The 19017-nt window shown below is 39.5% G+C and overlaps 2 protein-coding genes across 4 annotated transcripts; both read left to right on the plus strand.

Annotated features, from left to right (window-relative positions):
• Positions 1-373: 373 nt before the first annotated feature.
• On the plus strand, positions 374-4550 carry clp1 (cleavage factor polyribonucleotide kinase subunit 1). Of its 2 annotated transcripts, none has more exons than XM_048176021.1 (6): positions 374-534; positions 822-1099; positions 1184-1291; positions 2036-2155; positions 2258-2395; positions 3702-4550. In XM_048176021.1, exons 2-6 carry the CDS (start codon positions 824-826, stop codon positions 4395-4397), a joined length of 1338 nt encoding a protein of 445 aa, XP_048031978.1. In that variant the 5' UTR covers positions 374-534; positions 822-823; the 3' UTR covers positions 4398-4550. The 2 variants fall into 2 exon arrangements, with proteins under 2 accessions (XP_048031978.1, XP_048031979.1); XM_048176022.1 differs by having other exon boundaries at positions 420-731.
• Positions 4551-4662: 112 nt separating this feature from the next.
• zdhhc5b (zinc finger DHHC-type palmitoyltransferase 5b) lies at positions 4663-17361 on the plus strand. 2 transcript variants are annotated; one of them, XM_048176019.1, is made up of 12 exons: positions 4663-5021; positions 6454-7731; positions 7814-7935; positions 9146-9303; positions 9387-9559; positions 9655-9757; positions 9882-9973; positions 10062-10176; positions 11715-11823; positions 11949-12055; positions 13678-14426; positions 16112-17361. In XM_048176019.1, the coding sequence occupies exons 2-12, from the start codon at positions 7595-7597 to the stop codon at positions 16221-16223; spliced, it is 1977 nt and encodes a 658-aa protein (XP_048031976.1). In that variant the 5' UTR covers positions 4663-5021; positions 6454-7594; the 3' UTR covers positions 16224-17361. The 2 variants fall into 2 exon arrangements, with proteins under 2 accessions (XP_048031976.1, XP_048031977.1); XM_048176020.1 differs by having other exon boundaries at positions 4663-4990.
• Positions 17362-19017: the final 1656 nt, after the last annotated feature.

Below are 19017 nucleotides of genomic sequence, written 5' to 3' on the forward strand. Positions count from 1 at the left end.
TATTTTGCTATTTTGATTCTAAAAGGGTCAAAATGGTCCATATTTCTGATGAATATTCAACCAGTAAATAACAAAATAGAAGACCTTTTTATGTGGAATTATAAGTTTTCTTTGCTTTTGTTTTTTTGAAGAACAAGGTATTACAGGCATATATATATATATATATATATATATATATATATGGTTATGGAATCATACTTGGGAATAAAGCTCTTTCTGATTCTGAACACGTTTTAAATTAGTCAGATTTTTCGATTCTTTATTTATATGAAATTTACGGAACACAGTCCAACGATTCAGAGTCAAAATACAGTAAATAACCATATCTGTGCAGTAATAATTTTAATTATTTAAAATTTAAAATTTCTTTTACTGTCTATGGTAATAACTGCAAGCTGAGAGGATCTTGGTCATTGGTCAACCATTGCATGACATCATCTCCAGGCGACACGACGACACCATCGCTGTGGTGTGTTGGTTTGGCAACACACCGGTCTGCTGTGAAGAAAGAAGAGATTATCTGTTAATTACAAGGTACAATTTAAACAGTGGATGTTTGGAAGAGTGTAAACACGTTACGAAATATTAAAAAATATCAGTTGCAAAAGCCCAACCTCGTCAGTTTCATTATATTCAACGGGCTAACAGTAACAAGCTAATACAGTGTGACATAATTCAAATAAAACACAGTATTTACCAAGATATATCACAGAGGGGACGAATTCAAACAGGTATAGCACAGTCATTTGTTACCGTCTCATGTTTGAGTATAGTAAAGTAACTCGCAAACATTGAACATCTTAGTTTTTTCTCTATCACAGCCATGACTGCAGAAGTCCCAGAAAAGTCAGCCGAGGAGGGCCTGAGTTCGTCGGGCAGTGCTGGGACTTCAGGCACACGATTCGACCTGGAGAAAGAGACAGAACTGCGTTTTGAGGTCGAAGCAGGAGAACGAGTCCAGCTCGAGCTGTTCTCCGGTATGGCAGAGGTGTTCGGATCCGAACTGAACCGAAATAAGAAGTACACTTTCGGGCCAGGCTCTAAGATCGCTGTGTTCACCTGGCATGGATGCACTGTGTCACTTTCAGGCAAGACAGAGGTGAGAGAGGCTAAAAGGATGTCGGTGGATACAATGACAAGGAACATGAATCAATTCAAACATGTCTTTCTTCTATAAATATAGGTGGCTTATGTGTCCAAAGATACCCCCATGATGCTGTATCTCAACACCCATGCAGCTCTAGAGCAGATGAGACGTCAAGCGGAGAAAGACAATGAGAGAGGCCCTCGGGTATGTTAACAGATGTCCCAAGCAATTTATTTCAAAGGTTTAGGGTCAGTAAGTTTTTATTTTAAAGAAAGTAATACTTTTACTCAGCAGTTTCCACAAAAATAATAAGCAACAACTTCTTGAGTAGCAAATCAGCCTATTAGAATGATTTCTGAAGGATCATGTGACACTGAAGACTGAATGATGCTGAAAATTCAGCTTTGCCATCACATGAATAAATTACATTAAAATAAACTAAATTGTAATAATATTCTAGAATATTGCTGTTTTTCTGATTTTTGATCAAATAAATGCAGATTTGGTGAGCAGAAGAATAGGAGAATCCGATGATAAAACGATTATAGATGCGTCTTGATGCATCATATACAGGATTTATTTTTCCACACTGTGTGACTATAGGCCTATATGTAGTTAATGGGATAGTTCACCCAAAAATGAAAATTCTGTCATTTACTCAACCTCAAGTGGTTCCAAACCCGTATGAATTTCTTTTTTCTGCTAAACACAAAGGAAGAATGCCAGTAACCAAACCGATCTCGCCACCCATTTACTACCATAGTAGGAAAAATAAATACTGTGGGGGGTGAGGTATTATTCTTCCAAATATCTTCCTTTGTGTTCAGCAGAACAAAGAAATTCATACGGGTTTGGAACTAGTTGAGGGTGAGTAAATGATGACAGAATTTTCATTTTTGGGTGAACTATCCCTTTAAGTTGTGTTTTAAACAGGGTTTGTTTTCATAGGTAATGGTAGTCGGACCAACTGATGTGGGAAAGACAACAGTATGTCGAGTGTTGTTAAACTATGCTGTGCGACTGGGACGAAGACCTACGCTGGTAGAACTGGATGTCGGCCAGAGCAGCGTGAGTAACAGATACCTGAACGATCAATGCAACATCTGCTAAACATTACAGAACTGTAAGAAATGAATTGCTATATGGATGCTTAATTGTTCTTGTCTGTAGGTCTCTGTGCCTGGAACTATGGCAGCTCTGTGCATCGAGCGTCCTGCTGACGTAGAAGAAGGCTTCTCTGTGCAGGCCCCGCTTGTTTTTCACTTTGGCTCCACCACACCAGGAACAAACATCAAACTTTACAACAAGGTAATGACAAATTTGCACTTAAGGGATTTGTTGTCTTTATACTTAAGTGATACACTGAGCTTTTGGCCATAAATTATTAGAGCAGATTGAGCTTGGCCACAAACTATCCTGACACTGTTTAATCAATAATAACAAGCAGCACATTAATCTTTCACTTAAATGCAGCTATAAAGTCTTGCTCTTCTTCTGTAATTGTTGATGAAACAACCAAGTCAATTTATGTAGCAGTAACTGAGGGAAAAGTAGTACTCGCTGGTTGCATTGTAACATGTTCATTTTATAAATCATTTTACAGCACACCAGCCACTGTGTCTAGTGGTTTCCAAAGTTACTAGCCACTCAGCATTTTCACTAGCCACAATTTTGACATCGATACCATGGGGAAAAACTTCCATATATAAATATATTTAATATTATCTCATTATTTAGCAGCAGAAATATTAGGCTGCTGTCACTTTAAGACCTGATGCACGGATCTATAATACTGTTACATGTGCATTTTCTTTTCTTTCGTTTCAGATATTTTTGACAACACTACATTGCGCTTAGTTTATTATTTCAGAAGCCATTTTAAAAAGACTACAGCTGACAAATGTATATATAAAATTCAACTCGTATACATGAAATTAAATTGTTAACCCATTTACTTGTTCAATGTATGTTCCTGTTTTTGTTTTGTTTTTTAAAGAAATTCATATTTTTATTTAGCAAGGATGCACTAAATTGATCAAAACTGACACTAAAAACTTTTACATGGTTGCAAAAAACTTTGTTCTTTTGAGCTTTCTATTCATCAATGAAATGCATTCCATTAAATTCCATTAAAATTCCATTAAAAATTTTAAGCAGCACTACTGTTTTCAACACTGATAATAAGAAATGTTTCTTGAGCAGCAAATCAGCATATTAAAATGATTTCTGAAGGATCATGTGACACTGAAGACTGGAGTAATGATGCTGAAAATTCAGCTATGCCATCACAGGAATAAATATTTTATTATGTTATAATATGCATCCTGGGTGAACATTAAGCCCCTTTCACACAGAGATTCTGGAAAATACATGGATAATGTGTCCCGGGATTTGCATCTGGCAATTTTCTGGGATCAACGCGCTGTGAAAGGGGCTTAAGAGACTTTGTTGAAAAATCTTACCAACCCCAAAATTTTGAACTGTAGTGTATGTCAGATTACAGAAGTAACAGGTTGTGAATGCTGTTTCAAGTTGACTTCACTATGAATAATCCAGACAAATTAAAAGAATGTTGTTATAATGACTAATTTTTTCTCTCTTTTTTTGTGTGTAGCTGACTTCAAACCTTGCAGAAGTGTTTTCCCAGCGCTGCGAAGTGAACCGCAAAGCTAGTGTGGGTGGCTGTATAATTAACACCTGTGGATGGGTCAAAGGTTCCGGCTACCAGGCTCTGGTCCACTGTGCTTCAGCCTTCGAGGTGGATGTTGTTCTAGTCCTGGACCAGGAGCGTCTCTACAATGAGCTTAAACGTGACCTGCCACACTTTGTACGTGTCGTCCTTCTTCCAAAATCTGGTGGCGTGGTGGAGCGCTCCAAGGACTGCCGGCGAGAGTCACGGGACGAAAAGATCCGGGAATACTTCTATGGTTTCCGTGGAACTTCCTTTTACCCTCACGCCTTTGATGTGCGCTTTTCAGATGTGCGCATTTACAAGATCGGTGCGCCCTCTATCCCAGACTCCTGTCTTCCCCTGGGTATGTCTCAAGACGACACCCAGCTTAAACTTGTCCCAGTCAGCCCTGGCAGGGATTTGACCCACCACGTGCTGAGTGTGAGTTCGGTGGAGGATGAAGCCGAGGCAGGTGCGGGTCAGAGCAGAGGGATTCTAGAGAGCCCCGTGTGTGGCTTCATAGTGGTGACGGCGGTGGACACACAAGCTCAGGTGATGACGGTTCTCTCACCGGCGCCCAGACCACTGCCACGACACACTCTGCTCATCATGGACATTCGCTTCATTGACCTTAAATAGAAACATACAAGTATTTGTAGCTATGTTTGGTTTTCAAAGGGCTCATTTTAATTATGTACATTTGTAAAAGCTGCTGTATTATTTTATTTTTTAATAAATTCAGATGCAATTTTATCTGTCCTTCTGAACATACAATAAAACAAACCAAAACCAGTTTGACTGTTATTCTGCATGCCATTTTTTTCTTCAGTGAAATTGCATCCTTTGAGCAAACAAATTGAGCAATTATTATGTTGACATGATAGATATTGTGTAGATACGAATCTCTTCCGGATCTCAGTTTGGGTGTCCTATACCTGTCCTTAAATGATGCTGGTGCCGAAGAAGATGATGATGCCTTGTTAAGAGTTTTATTTTTGGCTTATCAGACTCTACATCGGATAAACGACTTGGGGAGTTTTCAGCCCCGGGCATATACAGATCAAAAGCCGTTTCGCCGGCCGTAGAAAGACACTGAGATTAAGGGAGAGAGAGTATAGAGAGAGCTGAAGCTCCTCTTCCATCAGATAATACCGCTGCCCCGGGACCGGGATGTAGAAGAGAAACCGAGTCTCTAAATCACAGGATGTGTGATTAAATGCCTGCCATTTAAAGTACGTAAACAGTGGATATATCCGACACAGAGTGAGTATATACCAGTGGATGATATTCATAATAGATGTGTTATTACATTTAAAAAGTGTTAGACTCAATTTGCTATTTGCTTTTGCTCTGTGTCGACATCAGATCAATATAACCGCGTTTGAGATTCCTTCAGTCGAGGCTATAATAAATGGAGTCCGAGGCGTCACTTTGCGGCCTAGTTAAACAGAACGCAAAACACGAAATGAAAACTTAAATTATCGTATTTTGGTGTTGTTCATCAGTTATTTATCCTAATATTGAATAAATATGCATTCTTCTTGTGTTTTGAAGTATTGTTTTACTGTAAGGTAGTAAGTTATTTCGGAGGACTACATTCTTAGCTGTGGTGGTAAGCTAACGAAGACGGGACAAAACCGTAGGGTTTTGGGTTTTTGATTCAGAATTTTGCTTTCATGTCTGAAATTGTTTATGTTTTGATATTTAAGTAATATTGGAACTCAATTCACCAGTTTGGTTTGTGTTTTTGCTGTAATGAATGATTGTGTCAGTTAATGATTTGCCTACCTAAACAGCATTTTGGGGCATTATAGTTCAATTCAAACGTGTGCAGTGCACATATAATGCCAACAAATACTGTCCAAGTAGGTAGACAGCACACAAGAATTTTAAATGTAGCTTTTTTTTTTTATTAATTCGCAGGGCACTGCAGCTATCTATATTATAGTAAGCTGGTCCTGTCTTGTAAACGTAACAGCTAGCCATTTTCGTTGGAAAAACCATTGAAGCCACTTTTACATTGTATTTAATGTTAAAATGGCCATTGTGGGTCAGTGACATACTAACATAATTTTCCAGTTTATTATTGATTATGCTCTCTGGTCAGATATCATCTGACATCCATCATCCAGTTCTTTATTGATTAAAAAGTTGATGGTCAGGTATGATATAACATGTTTATTAATTAATCAAATCAAGATATAATTCCCATGTGCAGTGAATCGGTTTTCAGTTGGTACTGTGAATGAAGGCAGCAGGAGTAGCTGCAAGAAAAGAAGATTATGAGTCGTGTAATAAGGCTTTTGTATGCAACGCTCAAGGTCACTGTGTGGTCAATGGGACAGCAAAGCCAAGGAGAAAAAGGGGATAGTAAAGGGATGATGGGTTTGGGGGGTTTGTATACCAAAAAAAACTGGTGTGGTGGAGAATACAGGAAAAAGAGGCACACCCTTTCCTGGTGAGTCAGAAGTTGTGACACAGGGCAGCAAAAGCATGATCAGGTTTCAACACGATGTGTGTGTACACAGATGTAGGTTTCACAATTCATGTCTTTTACGTTTCGCTTTGTTCATGTGATCATTTGTATGATACAGGTTGCTTGTAAATGAAATGGAACCGGTATGGAGACTGCCAAGAATCTGTAAGATCAGGTCATGAGTTCATATCTTATGTGTTTCATCTTTTCCTCTTATAGAAACCGATCAGGCTTGTAAAGGAATCAAAAAGGAGCAGGGCGGCATTCTAGACTCATCAGTCTCATCTATGTGAGAAAAGAAAGGCCTCATGGGACACTATGCAGGAGTAAAATGGTTTTGCACACTCATGTGTCACCACGAATTGGAGTTTTCAACCCTGGACATATACGGATTGGGTGCAATTGCTATGGTGGACACGCACTCAGCAGTGGGTGTTCCTTTTTTGCATATGGACCTCTGAAAAACAACTCTGCCACGTTATCATGTGGATATCTAAACTTGCAAGATTCATGTGATTGTGACCTGGGAAACTGTGTTTTTCTGCTCACTTTTCGGCCAGTTTGTTTCTTATCAAAGTGTGAGCATAGATCACCCCAGAAGAGTGGAGAATGAGCTCTCATTTAGGGCACAAGATATCAAGAGCTCTGTTTTATATTTTGTTCTAGTAATTACGATCTTTTCTTAGACGGACTGTTCCAGGGGGAATCCAGACTCCCATTGAGATTGTAAAAAGAAAGTCATTTTTTTTTTTGTCTTGTAGTTTCTTTTTTTTCCTCATACTTTGTTTCACTGTATACCTCCTACCAAAACCTTTTTTTTCTTCCTGTAGCCTGACGTTGTACATGCACTCATCTGCTGTGATGCTTTGAGAGATATGACATTGGTCTCTAAGCGATACTGTATGAATGCCTGAACTCAAACTGCTGCTTCCTTTGAGCTCTTTTTAGTGTAACATGGGGCTTACCAGAGATTTGCACTAAAAGAGCTTTGCTGTCACTTGATTTTCCTTTTATTGACCAAATCTTGTTACATTCAAGCCATATGAACTTATTTTTGATGAAACTAGAGCTATTTTTGTATTACAGTAGTAAGTCATAGTATCACAAATTATGCGTATATGAATTTAGTCTATTTTTTATGTATCAGCACAGACATATACAAAAAGCATCTGCACTATTTTACATTAACGTTTGATTTAGGAAAGACATGCACCTTGATTTGTGAGAACATAATTCTATTTCAGTTTCACTAAAGTTATTGTTACGGCCATGGCTACACACCATCCTCACTCAGGTGGGAGACAAGCTTCCTTCTCTCTCTGACGGCTTCCCCTGTTCCCCAGTTTTTTTACTCCTCCAAATGCCTGTGGGTCTCAGTGTGGGCGGGGCTCTCGGAGACCCCTCCCCATCCCGCCCATTCCGCCCCAGTCGCTATGTGCCTGTGTCCGCAGCAACCGCCTTCCTCGTGGGGGCCACAACGCTGTTTCTCTGTTTCACGTGAGTAGCACCTAAATAAATTCATACAGAAATTCAGTATATCAGTTTTACTCTAAGTGTAATGAGAGCCATCTCTGCGCAGGTGTCCGTGGCTGTCAGACCGGTTCTCCTCCTCCATTCCACTCTATAATGCTGTGGTCTTCCTCTTCACACTGGCCAATTTCTGTATGGCCACATTCATGGACCCTGGCATCTTTCCTAGAGGTATGCACTTCATTTTGTTTTGTTTTTTTACGTAATTTACATTGAGAAAATGTGAGTAAATCCTGCATAGGAATGAATTGCGCCAGTGGACACGCACCATAAGAGAGATGAGACATAATGAATTATCATTACACCGCAGAATAAGTCTTCAGGAAAAATTGCTGTGTTTTCAGCGCTATGTGATCAGCCTTAGGAATAAAATATTCATATCCCCTGGATCAGATAGGTAATGTGGATCAAACACTTGTGTTTTTTGACATGCCACTTCATGTCACTTCATAAAAAAGTTGTGAAATAATATTTTTATGGTATGCCATAAAGTGTTTATTTTTAAATGTGATTGTTGGTACATTTTACCAATATTTACCATTCTTATATATTAAAAATAAAAATTAAAATATGAAAAATATGCAATATGAAAATTACTTAAAAATAAAAGCATTTTCTTATTAAAAGACAATATTTACTCCACAAAAAGCCTTTTAACAAAAGGCACATCTTGAAAAGGGCTCATCTTATATTCAAATATAATGTTACTAAAGATTTCTATTTGTAATAGATGCTGTTATTTGGAACTTTAAAGCCAAAAAATATGTATCAATGCAACTTTCATGAAGTAAAATCACTAAAAGCCTTCCTTCTGCCAGAAAAAAATAGTCCCTGACCGTGAACAGCAACAGAAGTTACATTATTACGCCATTAGATGGCGGCAAAGACTGTCTTTATGAGTGTGTCAGTCAGTAACGAAGAATTTCACATTGAAAAGATTGAATTGTTGTGAACACGGAACAAGACGCAACTGACAAATGCTTTGACTAGCACTATCAGTCACAGGAAAACCCCTTAACTGTTAAAAGGACAAGATAATACATCGGACATTTAAACTGGTTTTTTATTATGAACATAGGACTGACCTGAAGGAAAATGCTAAATCTGAATGCAGGTAATAAACTCGCTCAATCGATCTCTTTCTCACAACACTCTTCTACATAATACAGTAAGCTTCAATGAACAATATCACCTGAGAACAAACAGTTTATGTTGCTAAGAGTGGTTGCTAAGGGTGTTGTGTAGTGATACACAGAACCGTTGGGTGAAGCTATGTGATGAAATTATATTTTCCTTTGATTTTTCTTTTGGTGTGGTTATGACCTGGACAGTATTCATGAAATTGTGTTTGAGCTGTGACATGTGCGCACTTGTCTTACAGCTGAGGAAGATGAGGATAAAGAGGATGATTTCCGTGCTCCACTTTATAAGACGGTGGAGGTGAGGGGCATTCAGGTGCGGATGAAATGGTGCTCCACGTGTCGCTTTTACAGACCACCGCGCTGTTCACACTGCTCCGTGTGTGACAACTGTGTGGAGGTACACACAAACTCATCGTAGTATCGTAGTCTTGACTTTTTTTTATTGTCTAAATGTGTGTATGCATGTGTGTCTGTGTTTAGGAGTTTGACCATCACTGCCCATGGGTGAACAACTGCATTGGGAGGCGGAACTATCGTTATTTCTTTCTGTTCCTGCTCTCGCTCACTATTCACATTATGGATGTGTTTGGCTTCAGTCTGCTATACATCCTCCATCACACAAAACAACTGGACCAGATCCACTCTGGAGTCACGTATCCTTTACACATAATGCACTCACATATGCATGTGCACATAAATTACACACCAACCTGTTCAGTTCTGTTGGTATCCTTAACACACTACTCAGTATGGCAGTGATGTGTGTAGCTGGTCTGTTTTTTGTCCCGGTTGCGGGACTCACTGGGTTCCATGTTGTGCTTGTAGCCAGAGGGAGAACGACCAATGAACAGGTGTGTGTGTGTGTGTTCATGTGTATCTTTTGTCCATATTGTATGTGTTTAGTCAAACAGAATGATGTTCTTTTTCTGCCTGATTTACAAGGGCGTGTTCTCAATTTTCCTCTCTTCACCTCAGGTGACCGGGAAGTTCAGAGGCGGTGTTAACCCCTTCACACACGGATGTTTGAAAAACATTGCACATGTGCTGTGTAGTTCACAGGCTCCCAGGTTCAGAAATCTTATTTAAAGAAGTGTTTTGCAGATTTTGTTAGAATTGAAGTTCTAATTGTATGTAAATGTTTTTTTTTTGGGGCAGGTATCTTGGTCGCTTACGAAAGCCTCATTCTGTTCAGGTCCAGCCACCATTTTTGCGGCCACCTCTATCTGAAGCCCAACTTGCAGCTAAAGTCCTGGATAATGGCGTCCAGCAGGTACAAACATCTTGTCATACTTTTTTTCATCATGCTAACATTCATGGTTGGCAGCGCTTTCCAAATGGAGTAGGTCCGTAATGGTAGTTTTTTTGGTTTTGCGTAGTGTAAATTGTTTCAATAAATAGATAAAGATAATGTAATAAATATAGGATAATATATTTATAATAAATTTAGAATAGATATAATATAATAGATAAATTAGATGTGTGCTGAAAGGTTGTAGGTTCAAACCATAAAGCGAAACATAATTAGACATTGATTGATAATCATTTGAGCAGTGTTTTTGAGCCATATTTGGACTTTTATATTAAATTGGTTATCTTTTTTATTAATGTTAGACAGCCAATAAGTAAGCAATAAGCTACAAGAGGCTGTGCTCTTTCATGAATAAGTCACAGTTGAAGGGGTTGCTTCGCGTCGTGCCTAATAACACCCTTCAGCCGTGACTTATTCATGATAAAGCACTAGCCTCGAGTACCTTATTGCTTTTATAAAACGGTTACCGCACAATACAAATATTAAAGCCAAAAATATGTAACAATGCAACTTTCATGAAGTAAAATCACTAAAAGCCTTCCTTCCGCCAGAAAAAATAGTCCCTGACCACAAACAACAACATAAGTTAGATTATTACGCCATTAGATGGCAGCAAAGACTGTCTTTATGAGTGTGTCAGTCAGTAGCGAAGACGTTTACATTGAAAAGACTGAACTGTTGTGAACACAGAACAAGACGTAACTGATAAATGCTTTGACTAGCGCTGTCAGTCATGGGAAAACCCCTTAACTGTTAAAAGGACAGGATAATACATCGGACATTTAAACAGGTTTTTTATTATGAACATATGACTGACCTGAAGGAAAATGCTAAATCTGAATGCAGGTAATAAACTTGCTCACTCGATCTCTTTCTCACAATACTCTTCTACATAATACAGTAAGCTTCAATAAACAATATCACCTGAGGACAAACAGTTTACGTTCCTAAGAGTGGTTGCTAAGGGTGTTGTGTAGTGATACACAGAACTGTTGGGTGAAGCGGTCATAGCTGTGTTCTATTGTGAATAAAACACAGCTATTGACCAATCAGAATCAAGGACAGGAACTAACCATTTTATAAGTGGTCATTAAATTGCATATTTAATAAATTATAATAATTACAACATTAATAATGAATTTGATGTGTAATTGTTGTAGTCTAGTAATTATTTGGATACTGCTGTGCAGAAAAGTCATGTATAAAAAAATATTAAATATTGGTTCTGCTTTTCTAACGTTTAAACAAAAATAATTGACATTGGTTGTAAAAAAATCAATATCAGTCACCATTTTTCATTCTTACCTCCAAACTTTTCATTATTTAATATTTGTCATGCTCTTCAGACATTTTGTGTCTCTACAGCTGAAATGATCAAATTGCTGTCGAAAGTATTTGACATAAAATGCTAAAGATCTCTGTTAAGAGTAGGATCATACAATCCCTTTAGATGAACAGGCTATTTTTGCTAAGAGTTGCTCTGTGTGTGTGTACTTCAGTCTAAAAGTAGTCTGGAGATAATGGAGAGTCAGTCCACTGATGCTGATCCCCCTCCACCACCAAAACCAGAGCACAGATACCCTGGGTTGCCTCACACACAAAATGAAGGTTAGTGCACATGTAGATGTATCGTAGATGTCAGATCATGAGCAATATTGCTTTTTCCAATGATGTCAAGTAAAGATAAAAGGAAAAAATCATATATTTTTATAACAATCTTTTCTTTGATTCAGAGTGCAGCTTGCTGACTGAGGCTCCACCCACACCTTCATTGTATAAATATAGGCCGGCCTACAGCAGCCCAGGAAAAAACCACACGGCCTCCACACATTCCAGCAAGGTAAGTCTAATAAGTGCAAAAACTGTAAAATATATATTTTTTTGTTTAAGACAATCATGATGCACTTGAGGTTTGCATTGCATTTTTTTTTTTCCTTTTTTGTTTTTGTTAATCCTTTCTTTTATTATTTTTCTTGATTATCTGAAATCACTGGCAGTCAGTGAGCGAGTAAGTTTAGATGTGAGTCGTCCGTTGTTATGGTGTTTTGCACCTTGCTCTCGTGTTTTGTCATTTTGACTCTGCAGTTGTTGCGTTTTATTCAAGCTGGACTCTTTCCTGTTGCCGTTTTCCTCTCATTCTGAAGCATAACTTGACTCCTTTCCTTTCTTTTATCCATTCTGTAAAAATGGCATGAATCTAGTGTCAAATCCTCCTTGATGTTTTAAACATAATTCTTGTGCCTCCATACGTTCCTACGAAGCCCCTAAGGGGTAAAGGTGGGGAAAAATATGAGATGGGAAGAAAGAATTTTCCGTACTTCTGCGTTTACTCTGAAAACCTTTGTATTTTGCTGAGACACTTTGTTTGCTTGCAAAACTTTTGCATTCTCTTATAATGTGCTATTTTAAGTATTTTAAACTTGCAGTGACTGTATTTTGCCCCAGTCTGTTTAATTAAGTAAAAAAAATCTCAGATATGATTTATTTTGAGATTAAAGGGGACCTTTAATGCCCCTTTTACAAGGTGAAATATAAGTCTCTGGTGTCCCCAGAGTGTGTATGTGACGTTTCAGCTCAAAATACCCCACAGATCATTTATTATAGCTTGTCAAATTTGCCCCTATTTGGGTGTGAGCAAAAACACACCGTTTTTGTTTGTGTCCCTTTAAATGCAAATGAGCTGCTGCTTTCCAGAAGAAGGCGGGGCTTTAACAGCTCATGCTTCGGTTGCTCAACATCAAAGCTGGAGAATCTCATGCGGCCAAAATGATGATTGTCAGTAATGGTGTTCATCCTTACATTGTTCAAACCAGAGTCGGACACTGATGGAGAGACTCAGAAAGAAGTTACAACTTATAGAATGCATCTGGACGTTTGTGAATGGTTAGTGGATAAGTTTATGTAGCTGCTGTGGAGTTGATTCAACTTCCCGACTAGCATGTGCCATCATGTTAATCTTTTGTGCAAATGCAGCATTGAATTGACCACCGTTTTTGAAGCAGTCCAGCGTAAAATGACGGCAGATGCCGGCAGATTTGCAGATGTACTTTATGCTCTAACAGCAACATTTCACACTAATTAAAGTTAAAAAAGCGAAATCATAATCAACCACTCCTTTAAAGGTTTGTTTGCAAAAGCATTCAAATATATAGTTTTTCTATGCTTTTCAGTGTGATGGAATGCAAAACTTGCGCAAGAATCCAAAAGTTTTCCAAGCAAATGCAAAGTTTCTGGGTCGAACGCAAAAGTTTTATGAGAGAACGCAAAAGTATTTATGTAGAATTTTTCCTCCAATTTCATTTTTTTCCCCATCACTCTGTCCCCCTAGGGGCTCCGTACGTCCCTTTTATATGGTGTGGTTTGCTCAAACTTTGAGTTGTGTGCCATCCTTCATCTCTTTGGTGATGCTTCAGTTGTCGGGAACGTTTGGTGTATACTTCCTGTCTTTCTTTCTCCTCTCAGATGAGTCGAGGGAACAGTATGACCGAATCTCCCTCTGTCCCCGTCACCACTGGGCAGCCCAGCTACCGCTCAGACCCCAGTTTGTCAAGCCGAGGGGGTGCAGGGTGCCGTGGGGGAGGGGAGGGGGGTAGAGCAGGCTCGGTGGGGCTGGGTGGGGCCTCTGCGTTTGGCGGGCGATCTTACCCTTCTTTTACCGACACCCTCCTCCAATCAGCAGCAGCCTCTTGCTCCTCAAGCCTCCGCTCTGCCCAGACGGCCCACAATGCCCTTGGGCCCCTCATCTCTGAGGGTACAACCTCCACTAGCTACAAAAGTTTAGCCAATCAGACGCGCAACGGCAGCTTGTCATACGAAAGCCTGCTGACGCCGTCCGAAAGTCCAGAGTTTGAGTCTGCTGCTCATGAGCTGTCCCCGCCCAGACCGCACCCTCCGCACTCTCTTAGCACAGCACCGGGGCCCCCGCCTATTTTGGGGTACACGTCCCCTTTCCTGTCTGCTCAGCAGAGGGAGGGCTCTCTCCAGGCCTGCCCTGCCCCCCTAAGACCCTCCCCCAACAGAGCTTTCCTGCGCCCAACAAGCTCACCCCCTTCTCGAGCTCCACCCCTTTCTCCTCGCGCTCGCTCGTTGGGCTCCCCTCCTCCTGGCCCCGCCCCTGGCCATACACCTCTGGGCAAATCACTGTCCTACGGAGGTGGCGCCGAATTACAGCACCGCCCCTCTACCTCAGGGGGCGGGACTCCGATGCAGAAGTGAGTAATGCCTGCAGATTTTTAGCCGTCTCTCTCTTACCCCGCCCCAAATAACCTGCACGCCTGTGTGTGATGGTCAAGTAGAACATTGAGGTCCGGTGTTCGTGACTGTATTCATTTGGTTTGGTCTCTCTTCTTCTCTTTGTTCAGTAACACTGTCTCTTTCTTCCTGCAAACCATGGCCACTCTACTGTCTCTCAAATTTCTGTATGCACCCTCCATCTTTCTCTGTCCTTTTTCCTTCTCTGTTCTCTTTCTTTACGTTCGTCTGCTCTCTTCTGCCCTCCCCTCCTCCTGCCTTGTGGCCATAAGGATGACTCTGTCTCTGTGCTAAGGTTCGTCTTATTTTGTAGTTTTGATGTCTTAAAAGTCAACATATTAAAATTTACATAATTTACTTTCTAAATGTGTTACCAGTCTTACATTAGAATTTCCCAGTAATATTTATCATTTTCTTCTCTGAAAAAACTTCCTTTTGCCTGACATTATACCAAGGCGGATTAGGCTACTGTTATAGGTCAAAAAGCTTTTCTAAAATCTTAATTTCTAAATATTATAGTATAGAGTGCGACCCGGAAGTTAGCGTCACCCTGGTTCCCTTGACAAAAACGCAGTAGAATTTGTCAATTATCTTTTGGATTATTGCAGAAAATAAGCTCTGTACAACAAAGGTTTCTGATTCATACACATTTTGTTCATTATGATAATCTTCACAAATGAACACAACTTTTATGAATTTTTAAGCCTAAATACAATCGGTAGAAGTAAAAAGCTAAATGTAGACTGTATATGAACTACACCATGGTCACATGACGTCAACGTCACCATTAAGCTTTCAAGAACTCTTTCGGTCTTTATTTAAAAACATTTTCCCAAGTTTGAGTTAAAATAGACAGCAAGAGTGTGATTATGAACACAGTGAGGCTGTAATAGTGGACTGGTGAGTTTGCCCATTTGCTTTGAGTGAGTTTAATGTCCTTGACAACCTCTGTAGTCCCATTTAACTGCCTTTTTCAAGAATATAAATTAAAAAAAAACTTCACAAGGGGTATTACTGATGTATTTTATGTTGTAGAATAAAACTTGAAAGTATATTGAGCTTGTGTTCACTACAGACCTTATTTCAGGCATTTAACCAAAAATCCATTAAAAAAACGTATTGACTTCATGACGTCTGAACCAGAAGTGCTAAAATGCTGTTTTCTGGCCTACAATAATACATCATTCCTGCACCACTCTTTACATATTAAAATATATATATATATTGATAATATTAAAAATGAATCATTATTTTGGGCCAGTGTAAATGTTGCCAGGGCATTGAAGGCAAGTGAAAATCAGAAGTGGCCAGGAGAAAAATCCTTGAACCCTGACTAGTGTAAGGAAGGTTACAAAAATAGTAGCAAATTAAAACATTTGAAACAGACCTTGACCTTCCAGTCATTTGGCAATAAAATCCTTGCATAATATTATGGTAATAAATTGGCTTGTCATTTCATGTTGACTTGAACCCTTGTTTGTGAATGTGTCTTGCTTGCTTTGTCTCTGTTATATTTAATGCATATATTCCTACAACACTTTCACTGCATCCAACGTGTTTTTGGCTGCATTATTACCTTTTTCCACATGCATCCTAATTTTTCTTAAATTTCTCTCTTTTTTTTTTCCCCCCACCAACCATTCAGCTCGACTTTTAAACAAAACTTGGCCAATCATAACACCCACTCACACAAACCTGCAGGAGGGGTGAAGAAAGTGACTGGTGTTGGAGGAACAACCTATGAGATTTCAGTATGAACGAGAAAGAATCAGGATTCACTCGGCAGTTTTTGCCCTCTGAGCCTAGATTGGAAGGATGTAAAGCTGCTCAACCACACATGCAAAAAAGCATACAAAAGACTACAAACACAAAACGTAAGTGTTTCCCAGTCAAACTTCAACAGTCACTGTGGAGGACGTACACTGAGAACATGGACCAGTGAAGACGAGTCTTACAGCGTTTTGTTTTCTGAATATCAATATGGTACACAAATAACACAGACTTTCATAGTTATTTAAAGAATCATTTGGTACTTCAGTGTATTACCTACCGATTTTTACGCAAGACTGTCCAATGATCAATGGACATTCAGCCTTAGTAGGCGGGACCATGTGAGACACACTGCTGTCTTATCCAGAATGACGTCAACAGAAACCACAAACCTCTCAGCAGTCAGCCAATAAGCATTTAAAACATTTACAACATGAATCACTGTTAAGTCTTGCAGATTCCGGTGTGTTTCAAACCCTTAAAGGGACAGTTCACCTAAAAATGAAAATTCTGTCATCATTTAACAACCTTGTGTTGTTTCAAACCAGTTTGAAACCGCTTTTCCACTGCGTGGTACGACTTGGCATGGCTTGCTTTACTTTTGGTTTGCTTTTCCACTGCAGTTTAGTTACTGCTTCAAAGTGGGTGGGATTATAGACTGAGCATTATAGTTGCGCCGCCTCTACTGCCGTGGATCCGCTCCTCGGCTACCAATGAGAAAACCGTCTGCACGTTGTCTACTGACCGCGATACCAAGTCGGTACTGAAATTTTTAAAGAACGTGATGCTTTGAGCGCTGTTGAGCGGATTCGTAAACACCTCTGATTGGCCATTGTGTTCTCGTTGCTCATCAGATATGTCTGTGATTGGCTACATTGATCAACGCTTCAAAAACATGTTGTAAATAGTCATCAGTGGGCCTGTTTACACCTGGTCACTTCATGCGTTTTCACTGATCGGATAGCTATCCGATTGTGAAAAGACCAGGGCTGCGTTCCGCTCCAGTTTTAGACACGCACTCGCGAACTTCCCTACACACTTCCCCTCGGGGGAATCCCTGCCGCCAATTTGAAGTGCGTTCCACTTCGTGAAGTGGACGAGGGAAGTTTATATGGACAGACCCTCGCTCCCTCGATTTTTACACTTCAGGCAGCTCCATAACCCACAATGCAACACGATTATGACGTCACCGCATATCGCGTTTAATTTACCCTACCACAAACAATTCTATGATATATTAATTTTTTTTTTTAAACATTTAAAACACACATATATACATAAAGAATGCTGTATTAAACAAATTTGTAAGGGGAAAAAATAAATAATAAATCAGCTCCATTGCAGATTCCAAGTGATCAAGGGCTTAGGACGTTCCAGTTCAGCCCATTGCAAAGGTTCCGCCAGAAGTGGGCACTCGTGCAACGTAAGCAATGACGTACATCCTCCGAAACGCATTTGAAACGGATATAAATCCGATCGCTCAAACCACTTCAGAAGGTGGTCTGGGACGCATTCCAGGTCTAAATGCATCTGGTTGTTGAAACCACATTATGTAAATTGAACTCCTCCCAAAAATACTAAAAAATAAAAGTGTGAGCACGTGTTATAGGCTAAATAACATGTTATAGCCATATATGACAGAGCTACTGCATCACGCATTGCCGCAGATGAGCAGCTGAGTATCTCTTCAGCAAGACAACGCGCAAACTGCCGCAAATCAAAGTGAAAGTAAGTCGCAGGCACTCAAAACACAATCATCTTCATTAAAAGTAATGAGACTAAATGATTTTACCAGTGCTGTGGCCACAGACATATCTGATGAGTGCGTGAACACAAAGGCCAATCAAGAGGTGTTTACGAATCCGCTCAACAGCGCTCAAAGCGTCACATTTTTAAAATTTCAGAACCGACTTGGTTGTGCGAACAAATGATACTGCGGTGGCTGTTACTATTTAAATCTAGCGGGTTTGGTATCTTGTGTTTCAAATCCAATGACACTAGCAGTGGCGATTCTCTCTGACCAATCAGTGATCTGCATGTCACATTTTAGTATCGGTACGGCTTGCTTGGAACCTCAACCAAGGTTGTACTATTTAAGCGTGCCGTACCGTACCATGCAGTGAAAAAGTGCCAAAAGTGAGCCGTACCAAGCAGTACCATGCAGTGGAAAAGCACCGTATTTTCTCTAAAACACAAATGAAGATTTTAACAGATGTTCACGCTGCTCTTTTCCAGACAGTTGTGTCCATGGACTGCCCAGCTTCAACAAAGACAAAAAAAGCTCCATAAATGGGGTCCATACGACTTTTAAAGTAATAAGATAGCTTTTGTGAGAAACAGATTGAAATTTAAGTCGTTATTAACTGCAAATTATGCCATCAGTCACAACTGTCAAATCGCATATGCGTATACAGACTTCGGCACAAAACGCAAGAATTGCATTTGGTACTGTTGACATATTTAAAAACGTGCATGTGTGTTTTTCACAGAATTGTAATTTTTGGGTGAACTATTCCTTTTACCTTTTTTTTTTTCTTCTTCTTTTTTGTTTATTTTATACAGGTACAGGATGTATATTATAAGTATTAAATTTGATAAAGAAGATAATATTAAAATGCAGGCATATATGATGTATGATTGTTTGTTTTAGGTGGGAAGGTGTTTGTCAGATTTATATGGCTGCATCAGCCAGATGAAATTCTCAGCCAAAGAGACTCGTAAACAGATAGCACACTCGGCAAGTAGGAGCGAATGTATCTGTAAAGACACACAAGTTACTAG

The sequence above is a fragment of the Megalobrama amblycephala genome, linkage group LG23 (assembly GCF_018812025.1).
Source record: "Megalobrama amblycephala isolate DHTTF-2021 linkage group LG23, ASM1881202v1, whole genome shotgun sequence".
Taxonomy (NCBI): Eukaryota; Metazoa; Chordata; class Actinopteri; order Cypriniformes; family Xenocyprididae; genus Megalobrama; species Megalobrama amblycephala.